This window comes from Pogoniulus pusillus, chromosome 16, assembly GCF_015220805.1.
Source record: "Pogoniulus pusillus isolate bPogPus1 chromosome 16, bPogPus1.pri, whole genome shotgun sequence".
Classification (NCBI taxonomy): Eukaryota; Metazoa; Chordata; class Aves; order Piciformes; family Lybiidae; genus Pogoniulus; species Pogoniulus pusillus.
The window spans coordinates 22,631,780-22,646,904 of record NC_087279.1 but is presented as its reverse complement, the minus strand read 5'-3'; the positions used below and the strand labels follow the sequence as shown (position 1 = coordinate 22,646,904).

Below are 15,125 nucleotides of genomic sequence, written 5' to 3'. Positions count from 1 at the left end.
CACTGGGGAAGGTTTCGCCATGAACAAGCAGGGACAGCTGTAGATATGTTAGATTTATTAGTAACAACATAGCTGAAGGTATGAGAGGTGCTTGTGTGGCAAATGCAATGTGCCACGTTCTTCAGCATCCCTACTCCAAGCCCTTCAGCCTCCTCCCTGGTGAGCTCCATAGAGTTGGTTGTGCCTTTCCTATGCCTAGTGAAGCAGCTCTTGGAGATGTTTGCACACTGGGGGAGGTTTCTCCATGAATAACTGGGGATGGCTGTAGATATGTTAGATTTATTAGTAACAACATAGCTGAAGGTATGAGAGGTGCTTGTGTGGCAAATGCAATGTGCCACGTTCTTCAGCATCCCTACTCCAAGCCCTTCAGCCTCCTCCCTGGTGAGCTCCATGGAGTTGGTTGTACCTTTCCTACACTTAGCAAAGTAGCTCTCAGAGGTCACACACACACACAGAGTATCATCAGGGTTGGAAGAGACCTCACAGATCACCAAGTCCAACCCTTTACCACAGAGCTCAAGGCCAGACCATGGCACCAAGTGCCACGTCCAGTCCTGCCTTGAACAGCTCCAGGGACGGCGACTCCACCACCTCCCCGGGCAGCCCATTCCAGTGTCCAATGACTCTCTCAGTGAAGAACTTTCTCCTCACTTCAAGCCTGAATTTTCCCTGGTGCAGCCTGAGATGTTTGCACACTGGGGAAGGTTTCTCCATGAATGACTGGGGATGGCTGTAGATATGTTAGATTTATTAGTAACAACATAGCTGAAGGTATGAGAGGTGCTTGTGTGGCAAATGCAATGTGCCACATTCTTCAGCATCCCTACTCCAAGTCCTTCAGCCTCCTCCCTGGTGAGGTCCATAGAGTTGGTTGTGCCTTTCCTGCGCTTAGCGAAGCAGCTCTCAGAGATGTTTGCACACTGGGGGAGGTTTCGCCATGAACAAGCAGGGACAGCTGTAGATAAGTTAGATTTATTAGTAACAACATAGCTAGAGGTATGAGAGGTACTTGTGTGGCAAATGCAATGTGCCACATTCTTCAGCATCCCTACTCCAAGTCCTTCAGCCTCCTCCCTGGTGAGCTCCATAGAGTTGGTTGTATTGTCAGGGAGGTTGTAGAGAGGTAGGCAGTGGTCTCTTGTCACAGCTAACGACAGGATGAGAGGGAATGGCTGCAAGCTGCGTTGGGGAGGTTTAGGCTGGATGTTAGGGGGGAAAAAAATCATGGGAGGGGTTCTCAGCAACAGGAAAAGGCTGTCCAGGGAGGTGGTTGAGTCGCCGTCCCTGGGCATGTTTAAAAGCCACATAGATCTGGCAGCCATACAGACCTGGTGCCTGGGACATGGTTTAGTGACAGGCTTGGTGGCGTGGGCAAAATGGCTGGACTTGATGATCTCAGAGGTCCTTTCTGGCCTGGAGGGTTCTGTGATTCTGTGCAAGGTGCCAGTGGTTCATGGCTCTGCACTGGGTTTGGGAGCAGGATTATGCAGATGAAGGCGGCAGGTTAAGTGGTGCAGCTGATGTCAGTGAAAGCTGTGTGACCCTGGCAGAGGTCACTGAAGCTTTGGTGGATGTGGGTCGTGGTCAGGACACTTGGTAGTTTCCTTCCTCATTCAAGTCGGTAATGGAGGCTAATCAAAACTTCAGCTTTCCCACAGTCTTCACCATAATGGATGCCACTCTCTGGAGAGTCATCAGTGGTGAAGCAATGTGCAAACACGTGTGTGCACATGTGCAGAGCTGCACAAGTGTGAGCAAGAGAGGGCAGCTGCAGGACGCACAGGCAGACGCCCAGGAAGATGCTGTGGAAAGTGCTGGGGACATGTGGTGCATTTCAGCCCGCCTGGGGAGTGCTAATGGCTGAGCTCATCATTCATCAGGCTGAGAATTGAAACTTTGGTTGGTGCTGTAGCTGTAACTTTCCAGACTGCACTGCACCAGCCAAGCCTTTGTCTGTCAAGCAGTTTGTCTCCCGAGGAGGATAAAACCCGGGGAGGTGGTTAGCGCAACCCAAGCCAGCCAGGACAGCTCATTTGTGTGTAGCAGTCAGAGGGACAGCTGAATGACAGCAGGTTGTGGCAATTGCTTTGCCTGATGGGCAGAAGGGGTCAGTACTTTGCAAAGTGGTGTTTATCTTGGGGAGCAAGCTCTGAAGTCACATTTGCTCGAGGAGGCGAGCCAAAACGGTGAGGCTCTGCACCAGACTGGGCTTAGTTTGGTGCTTCTTGGCAGCACTGTGAGCACCTTACTGCTGCACATTTTGCTGTGGCCACCCCAAAGAGTGGCTAGCCTGGAAAGCAGCTCTAAAATTGCCACCTCATTACAGCAGCTGTCAACTTCTTTGTTGATTTTGTGCTTTTCATTGTTCAGTAATTTATGTCTGTGTGTTCCCACTAAAAACAACAGCTCTGCCCCGAGCCCTACCAATGGGAAACTGTTTGCAGCAGTTACTGTGCCCCTTCCACGTGTTCTGTAATTACTTGCTTAACTGGTAGAAACAACATTTTCCCCTCAGAAGATATTTCAGGGCCAGACAGACACCGAGCACTGACCCTCAGAGCTGTGGGCAATGTGGCGCAAAGCAAAATAACTAAGTCAAATCTGCTGAGGGCTGCAGGAAAAGGAATTGCACAACTTGGGTGGAGGCACAGGGATGCAGCAGTACCAGGGAAAGAAAATAAGCAAACGTTATTGCTGTGCAGTTCTGCTGAGCTGCCTGCTGGAGTGTTCTGGATGGCAAGCAGGAGATGGTGACCTGCACCTGCTGTGTGTGTCCTGCCCTGCCGCTGTGCTGCTGTGGCTTCCCAAGCAGCAGCAGCAGCAAGGCTATAGCCTCTGGAGGGCACTCTGCTTTTCAAGCCTCTAGGGTATCACTGGACAAGGCTTACTGGCTCACAGGGTGAAGTGGATGTGAGACCTCGGGATGAGGATGCTCAGCCCCAGGAAGCAGCTGGCCAAGCATCAAACCAGGGTCTGCACAGCCCCCTGGTTATACCTGCTTTGGGATGGTGAACATTATGTGTGTGCTGTGGTGGGGGCTCTTTCCCAGAGCAGAGCCCATTGCCACTCCATCTATGCTGTACTTAGTTGAGGCTGTAATACAACTTGTGCTAGTTTGAGGCTAATTGGAATATTTTAATGAGAGGAATTAGCAATAGAACAAGGGGACACAGTCTCAAGTTGTGCCAGGGTAGGTATAGGCTGGATATTAGGAGGAAGTTCTTCACAGAGAGAGTGATTTCCCATTGGAATGGGCTGCCCAGGGAGGTGGTGGAGTCACCATCCCTGGAGGTGTTGAAGCAAAGCCTGGCTGAGGCACTTAGTGCCATGGTCTGGTTGACTGGATAGGGCTGGGTGCTAGGTTGGACTGGATGATCTTGGAGGTCTCTTCCAACCTGGTTGATTCTATGATTCTATGATTCTATGATTCTATGATTCTATGATAGGCTGTGAAAAGAAGACACTGGTGATGTCTGCTGCACTCATAGGCTTGCTGAGGTATATAAAAACAAGGACACAAACATAGATAAGACAGAGTGTATGTCTCTGTCTCTCAGAGTCTGTATTTCTCCCTGGGCTTCTTCTGTGTAGCTAATCTGCCATTGGAATGGGCTGCCCAGGGAGGTGGTAGAGTCACTGTCCCTGGAGGTGTTGAAGCAAAGCCTGGACGAGGCACTTAGTGCCATGGTCTGGTTGATTGGCTAGGGCTGGGTGCTAGGTTGGACTGGATGAACTTGGAGATCTCTTCCAACCTGGTTGATTCTATGAATCTATGATTCTAATCCTTCTTCTTCTAACCCCCCTTGCCAATCCTCCAAACTCACCTTGCACATAAGGCAAAGTCTGGGATAAGGTAGAGGGCTGGAAAGAAGGTAGAAGGGTGGTTGGGAGCCCCTCCTGGGGACTCTGATTTCTGGGAGGGCTGTTGTGCTTCTGCATCACTTTTAACTTGTCTATTTCTGTCTATAGCTGTAGAGATTGTAACTCTCTGCTTGTACCTTGTGCTAAGCTGTGCATATAAAGCTTCATTCCTTAACTGCCAGCCAGCTGAGTCTAGTCTGGGTGATTTCATTAGAGCGTGGGGGGTGGGTAACTCCTAAATCCTCACACAACTGCTCGTGCTGAAGAACTGAACTGCTTGTAGAGTTGCTGCACTGGTTGATTATTCACCTTGACTTGCCTTTTGCTTTTGCACAGCTGGACAACCCAGATGAACAAGCTGCACAGATCAGACGCGAGTTGGATGGACGTCTTCAGATGGCAGAGCAAATTGCCAAGGTAAAAAAAAAAAGGCTTCCCTGTTAATAAGCTCTTCATATAGAATCACAAAAGTAGTTTGGTGCAGTCCCCAGGTCCTTCTCTCACAGGTTTCTTCTCCCAGTTAAAAATTATCAGATTTTTAATTTGAAGTGTTAGCAGAGTTTTAACTACAAACTGAACAACAACTGCAGACAAAGGTATTGTGATGGGCAAAGTCCCTTAGGAATCCTCAGAGGTGGGGGAGATATTGTCCTGAAGTGCTCCAGCTAGATCTGCATGTACATGTCTGAGCACTCTTTGTCAAACCTCTGTGTTAGGGACTAAGGCATGTAAAAAGGACCCAGGAGTTGCCCTGACAGAGTTTGTGCCATTTGCTGGCCTACTGGGAGCCACAATTCCCTGCCCTTAGGAAGATGCTGCCTCAGTAGAGATGCTCCAGAAGTGTTGTCCCAAACAAGTCATAGAATCATAGAATCATTCAGGGTTGGAAGGGACCACAAGGATCAGCCAGTTCCAACCCCCCTACCATGCCCAGGGACACCCTACCCTAGAGCAGGCTGCACACAGCCTCATCCAGCCTGGCCTGAAACACCTCCAGGGATGGGGTCTCAACCACCTCCCTGGGCAACCCATTCCAGGCTCTCACCACTCTCATACTGAACAACTTCCTCCTCATGGCCAGTCTGACTCTCCCTACCTCCAGCTTTGCTCCATTCCCCCCAGTCCTGTCACTCCCTCAGAGCCTAAAAAGTCCCTCCCCAGCTTTTTTGTAGGCCCCCTTCAGATACTGACAGGTCACAAGAAGGTCACCTGGGAGCCTCCTCTTCTCCAGTCTGAAGAGCTCCAACTCTTTCAGTCTGTGCTCACAGCAGAGCTGCTGCAGCCCTCTGAGCATCCTCCTGGCCCTGCTCTGGACACACTCCAGCATCTCCACATCCCCCTTGTGATGGGGGCTCCAGACCTGGATGCAGTACTCCAGGTGGGGTCTCAGCAGAGCAGAGTGGAGGGAAAGAATCACCTTCCTCACCCTGCTGGCCACACTTCTGCTGCTGCAGTCCACACTTCACTTAGAGCAGTCAGGTTACCAGCACCATGCAGATGTCACTGCCATTTGGAGCAGCAGGCATGGGACCTCTCCACAGTTTTCATGAGGCACACAGCCAGACTGCCTAGAGACTCCTCTGTAAGGAGGCAGCTCTCTAGCTAAAATCACACCCTTACACAGCACAGATTCATGTGGCCTCTGATGGATCATAGATGAACACAAACCCTCAGTCCTGGTGACATCAATGTGGCTGAATTTGTTTCCTTGCCTCTTTCTAAGTCACCACTAAAATCTCATGGGCCTGAAGCCTTCAGACTGTTCCTGAGAATCAAGAAACCATTACAAGAAGGAAAATCAGAGATATGTAGTTCAAGCTATAGGCTTCCCTTTCAGCAGCTGTTCCCCCAGCACTGAGCTGTGTCCAAATTGTTTGGTTTCTTTTTCCTGAGGTAGTATCAGAGCCGTTTGCAGCCATAGTGGTATCCCTGAGCCTGAAAAGCAGAGTGATTTCATTTATAGGCAGGTGTTAGCAAGGATGCTGGCAACACCTGTTCAGCTAACTGCACAGTAATGCTTCCACTGAGCAGCTACAGGCATTGCATCTTTGGGGAGGCAGGTCCTGCTTTCCCCCACTTCACTGACAAAGACAGCAAGGTGGCCAAGGACCAGGTGGCCAGAGGATGGCTCAGCGAAGCAGCGAGCCGACTGCAGCTCCTTTGTTCAGCAGCTGGCCCTTTGCCATTTGACTGCCAAGAAAACCCATGGTGTTTTTTATCTGAGCTGCAGTGTGAGCCCCTGCACAGAGCACAGCTGCCCTGCCTCTGAGAAAGGCAGCTGGGCACTAGGTGCCAGGGTGAGATTGCCTGGTGCCATCGTTTTGTTGTCTCTCTCTGGCATGGGGGACAAGAGTGTGCTTGGTTCAGCAGCAGGCAGCAGTGGCAGCAGCTGCTTGAATTATTTTTTGCAGGTGAGAATTTACCCTTTTCAGTCTTTCCCCTAGGATGCTAAAAACAAACCATGCTGCTGCTGGCCCTGTGTGAGGCAGTCAGGGGAAGGCCCCCAGCACAACCTGATAGTTCCCCTGTGCATAATTCATCTTTCAAAATGCAGCTGTGCGGGTTGCAGGCTGGTGTGGAGTAAAAGTGACTTAGCTGTGATCCACTTGACAGGTATTGATATTTAATCTCTTTCACAGTGCTGCTGCAGGCTTTCTCTCCAGAATGTCAGGTCCCTTCAGCACCTGCCTAGAAGAAACCTTGTTCTTTCAGGTCCATGAATACTATCTTTTGAAGGCATCCAACTGACCTTTTGAGTCCCCTGTATCCTCCTTTCTGGTCAAGGTTGCTTTTCCTCTGGCATAGGGCAGGCTCACAATTCAGCTCAGGGAAAGGATAGCATTTCCAATTTTATCTCCAGTTTGCAGCTTTTAATGCAGATTGACTGCCCAGGGAGGCTTAGAGTGCTGATGAAACCAGCCCTGAGGTGGCCTTCTTGGAGATTTGGTGCTAAAGGCAAATTAATACCTCGTTAATAAATGAAGAAATTCACCATGGGACATTTGTACTTCAGAGACAACAAAGGCTGTGGAGTGTTGTGACCTTGAGGAAGGCACTGTGCACACCAGCTTTCTTGCCTCTGGATGCTGAGGCACAGCTCTGGGGCTTTTTACTTCCTCGTGTATCTAAGAGAGAGCAGCTCAGCACAGTGCCAGTGCAGCACTAGGCAGGGTTCCCTGCTGAGCCTGACTTCATCAAAGCATGTAAGCCCAGCCTTGGAGCCAGCCAGCTCGAAGATCATGCTGGAAGTCAAGCAGATGTTTTAGAGCTGAATGTGGACAGGCTTTTCACTCTGCATGTTGTGCTTTTCCAGCAGCTCAGTGAGAGCAGCATTACAGCTGCAAGCTTAGCAGTGCCAAGGCATCACTCTGTTTTTCTCTGCAGTAGCAAGTGCTCTGGTCTCCTTTGCTGTCTTTCCACCCATCCAGTCACCTGGCCTCAAGGGCAAGGGGGATGTGTATGGGTAACTAAATAATACCAGAGTAATATGTCTGTTTGGGGTCATAGAATCATAGAATGGTTTAGGTTGGAAGGGACCTCAAGGATCAGCCAGTTCCAACCCCTTGCCGTAGGCAGAGACACCTCCCACTAGAACAGGTTGCTCAAGGCCTCATCCAACCTGGCCTTGAACACCTCCAGGGAGGGAGCAGCCACAACCTCCCTGGGCAACCTGTGCCAGTGTCTCACCACCCTCACTGCAAAGAACCCTTTCCTAACATCTAGTTTGAGTCTCCCCTCTGCCAGTTTAAACCCATTCCCCCTTGTCCTGTCATTACAAGACCTTGTCAATAATCCCTCCCCAGCCCTCCTGTAGGCCCCTTCAGATATTGGAAGGCTACTCCAAGGTCTTCTCAAATCCTTCTCTTCTCCAGGCTGCAGAGCCCCAACTCTTGTAGCCTGTCCTCATAGCAGAACTGCTGCAGCGGGTCAGACCCACTCTCTATCCTACTCTACTGGTCATTCCTCTGAGTCTCTTAACTCAGCATCTCACCACACTTGTCCCCATTTCTGGTCCTTTTCATGCTCCAAGTACATATGGAGATGACTTCTACCCTTTCTAGATTGTTCCTTCCTCCAGATTTCCCCCAGCTTTACCTGCAGCCTGGTGGGTGAGTTAGGATCACATCTGCATCTCTGCATTCCAGTTAGACCCAGCCCTGGTTAAATTGTTATGTGTCACTTCAGACTACCTGTTCTTATCCTCAGTGTGAGAAGTTGCTGGTGGCACACAGTGAAATGTCTCAGCACACTTCAGAAGAAGTTTGTGGGGCCAGTGCTAAAATTTTAGTCCCTGAAGAGATGAACAGCAGCAGAGTCAACAAGCAATAATGTTTGGACATAATTTCTTCAGCAATAGTTCTCAGAATCTACAAAACAGTTGTGGGTTTTTTTTTTCTTGGGGGTGGCTTGTAGCTTATATGAGGCATAGGCAATAAACCAGACTGATTAGGTAGTTTATCTTATGCCAGGTCTAACTTGCATGAAGGAATTGCTTCCCGAGATTGAGACTGGAAACAGAAGACTAACTGCTTAGTTAAGCAGCAAGGGCTGCTGTGACCAGTGCCTGTAATGGGTAAGCTATTGAGGACTGATGCAAAAACCAGCAGAGTACTTTCTCAGCATCCTGATGACAGCCTTCTAGAAGAAACATGACCTTGTTTTCTCATCTTGCATACATTTTATGAACTGCATTTTACAGTGCTGTGAATTACCACTAAGATACTTTGCACAGCAGCCTCAAGTTCCCTGGCTGCAGACACTGCTTTGCAGTCGTATGCCTTACACAGTCTCTTATAACCCACTGAGAGACATTCAAACCCTGAACAGATTCAGGGACATGGGCAGAGTTGTCAGAAGGCATAGGACTGAAGCCAGTGATGCTTACCAAGCTGGAGCATGTGCAGCAGTTCAAAGCTGAGAACACACATGAGGAGCATCACATCTTGCTCTCAATGTCACCTTTGGTTGTAATGCTTAAAGATCCTGTTAACAACAGGCAGCTTTGGAAGGTCTCACAGTGCAAAGTTGTCTGGTTAGAGGGAGACATGAGCATAGCAAGTCATGAAAAGGCTGGTTTACTCCTTTGTCCTGCTGGAAGAAGGACCACATATGTCCACATACCCATTGCTGGTTTCCCCCTCCTTGGGTTCCTTTCACACCTAGAAAAGTAATGAAGCCCCAAAGTGTTTTAAAAAGAGTTGGCACCTATGAGAGACTGGTCAACAGCTGCCTGGCTGTCAGCATCCTTTGACTCATCAGTAAATTGCTGTCAGACACAAAGTTCAGCTCAGGCCTGACCTGGAGTGTCCTCTCCTACGAGGAGAGGCTGAGGGAGCTGGGATTGGTTAGCCTGGAGAAGAGGAGGCTCAGGGGTGACCTTATTGCTGTCTACAATTACCTGAAGGGTGGTTGTGGCCAGGGGGAGGTTGCTCTCTTCTCTCAGGTGGCCAGCACCAGAACAAGAGGACACAGCCTCAGGCTGCGCCAGGGGAGATTTAGGCTGGAGGTGAGGAGAAAGTTCTTCCCTGAGAGAGTCATTGGACACTGGAATGGGCTGCCCGGGGAGGTGGTGGAGTCGCCGTCCCTGGAGCTGTTCCAGGCAGGACTGGACGTGGCACTTGGTGCCATGGTCTGGCCTTGAGCTCTGTGGTAAAGGGTTGGACTTGATGATCTATGAGGTCTCTTCCAACCTTGGTGGTACTGTGATACTGTGATACTGTAGTCGTGAGTACATATATGTGAAGAAGGCCATTAGCAGAGAGAGAAATCAATGCAGTGCAAGCGTGGGCAAGGAGCAGTACAGCTGGATAAGTACCAAGCAGTAGTTCTGTGGGAAGCTAACAATAATGTTTCTCCCTTACACAGGCAGAAGCTTTAATTTGTCCTCTACTTTGTGGGAGCTCTGTGCTCTCAGAGCTCTCTGCATGTGCTGCTGGGGTGTATAGGGTTAACACTCCTGGGGGAGTAACCCTGACCCTGACCCTAGGGGTCTTGGCCCCTCCCCAGGGGTGGGCCACACTCCAGGTGATGGTTAGCCCACTCCCCCCACTTCCTGTGGTATAAAAGAGAGAGGAGCTTGCCTCAGTGGTAGAATTCTTGCCTGCCATGCAGGAGACTCAGGTTTGAATCCTGACCAATGCACCTAAAAAGGGGAGCAAGGTGAGAGAGAGAGCAAAGACCAGAAGCAGGAAGCCTCTCTCTTTTATACCACAGGCAGTGGGGGGAGTGGGCTAACCATCACCTGGAGTGTGGCCCACCCCTGGGGAGGGGTCAAGACCCCTAGGGTCAGGGTCAGGGTTACTCCCCAGGAGTGTTAACCCTATACATGGGGATTCACAGGAGGTCGCTGGCGGCCGCAGCCATTGACTCTGTTGTTTTTGTTTCCCCCTCCAAGGAGCGCAAGTTCCCTAAGTTTGTGTCCAAAGAGATGGAGAACATGTACATCGAGGAGCTGAAGTCCTCTGTCAACCTGCTCATGGCAAACCTCGAGAGCATGCCTGTGTCTAAGGGAGGCTCCGAGTTCAAGCTGCAGAAGCTAAAGCGCAGCCACAACACCTCCATCATTGACATGGGAGAGGAGAACGAGAACCAGCTTTCCAAGTCGGACGTCGTCCTGTCCTTCTCCCTGGAGGTAAGCAGCAGCCAGCATCTCACTGCAAACCCTTAGTGGCTAGAGGGACTTCCCCCCCACTCTTGAAATTTACCAGCCCAGCTCAGGTGGCTGGGAAGTAAGCTGAAGCTGTATTTACAGCAAAGCTGCATTTACAGGCATGTTGTGGTAGTTTGAGGCTAGCTACAATGGTTTGGTGAGAAAACTAGATCACAGGCTGTGAAAGGCAAACAAGGGTGATGTCTACTGCACTCATAGGCTTGCTGAGAGGTATAAGAACAGGAGTATAAACATAGATAAGGCAGTTTGAGCATAGCCTGAGCTCTGAGCTGCACTTCTCTTTAACCTCATCCTCCATCGCTCTGATTAATCCACCTGCTTCCTAACACCCCTGGCTGAGCCTCCGTTCTTCCTTGGGGCACAAGGCAACATCTAGGGTAAGGTAGAGGGGTGGGAGAAGGTGGAAGGGCAGTTGGGAGCTCCTCCTGGGGACTCAGGTGTCTGGGAGGGCTGTTGTGTTTCTGTATTACCTTTTACCTTGTCTATTGCTGTCTATAACTGTCTACTGTAACTATCTGCTTGTCTATTGTGCTAGCTGTAAATATAAGCTTCATTCAATGTCCAGAGCTGGCTGAGTCTAGTCTGGGTGATTTCCAAAGTATGGGGGGCCAGAGAATACCCAAACCACCACACATATGTACACAAGATATTTACAGGTAGTTACAATTAGAAATAATGCAGAAACCCAAACTCCCTCCCAGACAAAGAAACTGCCCAGAAAGGGCTCAAAGCTACCCTCTCTCTCCAGACAGACAAACAGCCATAGAATCATAGAGTGCTTTAGATTGGAAGGGACCTCAAGGATCAGCCAGTTCCAACCCTCTGCCATAGGCAGGGACACCTCCCACTAGAACAGATTGCTCAAGGCCTCATCCAACCTGGCCTTGAACACCTCCAGGGAGGTTGTGGAGCACAGAAGCACCCAGTGTGATCTTTGATCACATTGGGTGCTTCTGTGCTCCACAACCTCCCTGGGCAACCTGTGCCAGTGTCTCACCTCCCTCACTGCAAAGAACCCTTTCCTAACATCCAGTTTGAATCTCCCCTCTGCCAGTTTAAACCCATCCTCCTTGTCCTGTCATTACAAGACCTTTTCAATAGTCCCTGCCCAGCCTATCCCCTTCAGATACTGGAAGGCCACTCTAAGGTCTCCCAGAAGCCTTCTCTTCTGCAGGCTGCAGAGCCCCAACTCTTGTAGCCTGTCCTCATAGCAGAGCTGCTGCAGCCCTCTGAGCATCTTCATGGCCCTCCTCTGGACTTGCTCCAACAGTTCCATGTCCTTCTTGTGTTGGGGACTCCAGAACTGCACACAGGACTCCAGGTGGTGTCTGATGAGAGCAAAGAGGCAGAATCATCAAAGCTTACTTGTTATCTGTTAGTGGAAGATATCAGATCGGAGCAAGGGCTCTGAGACAGAAGAGGGACAAATTGTTTATACTTTGTCATTTTATCCCTTTTAGCAAACCAATGAGTGATATAGACTTTATTATCATTCTTTTAGAACCAATTATCTAATTTCTTTCATTAGAATATTCCAGTTGGCCTCAAACCAGCACAGAAGTGAAGTTAGATGGAGAGAGGTCAATAGAAATCTCTTTCTCATCTCCATAGGAATGGTTGCTCTCTGAATTACTAGAAGCTTTCCCTGTGGTCATATACTGTGTCCTTTCTGGTGTCTCACTGTCTTGCTGGAATAAACTATGTGAGATCAACTGTCTGGCATTTCTTGCTGACATGTAACAAAAGCCTCAAAACTCTGCATTGTGGTAGTGAGTGAAGCACCTTTGAGATCATCGAGTCCAACCTATCACTGAACCCATCTAACTAACTAACCCATGGCACTAAGTGCCTCATCCAGTCTCCTTTTAAACACCTCCAGGGGTGGTGACTCCACCACCTCCCTGGGCAGCCCATTCCTATGCCAATCACTCTTTCTGTGAAGAACTTCTTCCCAACATCTGTTGCAGAATTAGCTGCTTGCTTGCCTGCGGGAAAGGTGGTCAAGGCCCCACAGATCAGTGTGATCAAAGGCAGTGCCATGTGGGCTCCAGATGATTCAATGTGAATTATGCCAGAGAGCTTTATTGATCATTTGGCTCTCAATATATCCCCTCAGGGCCACAAGGCACACACCTGCACATTAGCATAATTAGTCAAGGACAGCCCACTCCATCAGCATAAACCACGCCTTGTTCTCCTCATTACCGAGGTGTCTGTTATCTATCCCTTCTGAGGTAAGGCAGCCAGCAGCTGGGGGGAACCAAGGTCAGCATCCACCTGTTATTATCCTTCTTCACTCCATTCCCACTTTGCATTCCCACAGATATCCAGTCTAGACCTCTCCTGGCACAACTTGACACTGTGTCCCTTTCTTCTGTTGCTGGCTGCCTGACAGAAGAGCCCAACCCCACCTGGCTACAGCCTCCCTTCAGGTAGTTGTAGACAGCAATGAGCTCTGCCCTGAGCCTCCTCTTCTGCAGGCTGCACACCCCCATCTCCTCACAGGGCTGTGCTCCAGCCCCCTCACCAGTCTTGGTGCCCTTCTCTGGACACCTTACAGCACCTCAACATCTTCCTTAAATGAAAGGGCCCAGCACTGAGTTATTGCCAGTTAGAGATGTGACTGCACTTCCCTGCACACCTTGCTCCCACTTTGGGAAACTGTTAAAACTTGCTGGGGTTTGAGTGCACCCAACAGATTGGTTTGCAGTCTGTGTGGAAATGCTGTGCTCTGCCAGCTTGCTCTTTGCCTTGTGTTGAGCACTGACTTTCTTCTCAGCACTCTGTTGAGCAGTTTGTCTGTAGAGCTCAGGGGAAGGCAGAGTGCTGCAGGGGCCTGCTGCTACTTCTGACATGGGCTGTCTCAGTCCTGGAAGAAGTGTTGCTGCAGTAGCTGTTTTCAGACAACTTAATCATTCTGTGCAAATGTATCTGGGGTCTAGGCAAGACTTTTACCCCAAGGAGTCATCAGCACACCCATACAGGATTGTTGTTGTCTGTCAGCGAGTGGGTTTATGCTATGTTGTCAAAACAGCTACCAGGCTGGGGTCAAAAATGTAGGATGCAGGAAAATAGAAGTATTCTATTTTTGTTTGTTTTCCTGTTTATTTCTTTTCCTAAGGCATCTCTTATTATATGTATCAAAATGTGCCCATGCAAAACTTAATGCTAGCTGTTCAGTCTCAGAGTTTAGCTCATTAGATAGCTGAAGCCACTCAGTCTTATTTTAAAATAGGGCTATGAACCCAGGAATGATGCCTGCAGCAGCAGCAAATCAAGCCTGAATTCTCAGCATTCCCACAGGGAGGAGCAGGGAACTATCACAAAGCAGTAGAGCTCTCCATTGCACAAGCTCTGCACGAAGGGACTCGCCCTTACAGCCGAGTGTGTCAAACACTTTGCTCCAGCTGAACCCCATCTGGTGGGGAGCAGAAGCTCAGTGAAGCAGTGGCTGCAGGAGCTGGCAGGTCTGTGCCCTCCACTCTTGCTGCAAGAGAGCTTTAACTGAAAATATGTTCTCATCAGAGGCTTTGTGGAGGTCTGTGTGCTGGGCAAGGGATCCTCAGCACAAGGATGAATCAGAAGACCTGAGGAGAGGAATTTTAAACCTCTGCATATATACTTCATAGATTGCTGTAATGAAACATGAGCAGAAACTCCCACAGTGTTCTTGTAGACATGCTTAGGTATGTGGATGTATTGGGAAAAGAAAAAAGGTAATTACCTGATAGAAACTTTGATCAGAGAATCACAGAATCAAGGAGGCTGGAAGAGACCTCCAAGCTCATCCAGGACAACCTAGCACCCAGCCCTGGCCAATCAACCAGACCATGGCACTAAGTGCCTCATCTAGGCTTGGCTTCAACACCTCCACAAACAGTGACTCCACCACCTCCCTGGGCAGCCCATTCCAATGCCAATCACTCTCTCTGCCAGGAACTTCCTCCTCACATCCAGCCTAGACCTCCCCTGGCACAGCTTGAGCCTGTGTCCCCTTGTTCTGTTGCTGCTTGCCTGGCAGAAGAGCCCAACCCCATCTGGCTAGAATGTCCCTTCAGGTAGCTGTAGACATCAATGAGCTCTGCCCTGAGCCTCCTCTTCTGCAGGCTACACACCCCCAGCTCCCTCAGCCTCTCCTCACAGGGCTGTGCTCTAGGCCCCTCACCAGCCTTGCTGCCTTTCTCTCGACACCTTCCAGCACCTCAACATCTCTCTTGAATGGAGGATCCCAGAACTGGACACAGCACTCAAGGTGTGGCCTGAGCAGTGCTGAGCACAGGGGCAGAAGAACCTCCCTTGTCCTGCTGCCCACACTGCTCCTGATCCAGGCCAGGATGCCATTGGCTCTGCTGCCCACCTAGGCACTCTGCTGCCTCATCTTCAGCTCCTCTCTACCAGCACCCCCAGCTCCCTCTCTGCCTGGCTGATCAACCCCCAGCCTGTTGTGCTGCTTGGGGTTGTTGTGGCCAAAGCATAGAACCCTGCACTTAGCCATGTTAAATCTCATCCCATTGGCCTCTGCCCACCCATCCAGCCTGTCCAGGTCCCTCTTTGTGGCTTTCCTGCCCTCCAACAGCTTCACAGCTGCTCC

General features: G+C 49.9%; 1 protein-coding gene across 13 annotated transcripts in view; it reads left to right on the top strand.

Annotated features, from left to right (window-relative positions):
• The window catches only part of CADPS (calcium dependent secretion activator), a 294,058-nt gene that overhangs the window by 118,708 nt on the left and 160,225 nt on the right, over nt 1-15,125 (top strand). For all 13 annotated transcript variants that reach the window (XM_064156993.1, XM_064156990.1, XM_064156994.1 and 10 more), the window contains exons 4-5: nt 4,201-4,281; nt 10,259-10,495. In XM_064156993.1, coding sequence (XP_064013063.1) covers nt 4,201-4,281; nt 10,259-10,495 — 318 coding nt within the window. The remainder of the gene's footprint in view (nt 1-4,200; nt 4,282-10,258; nt 10,496-15,125) is intronic.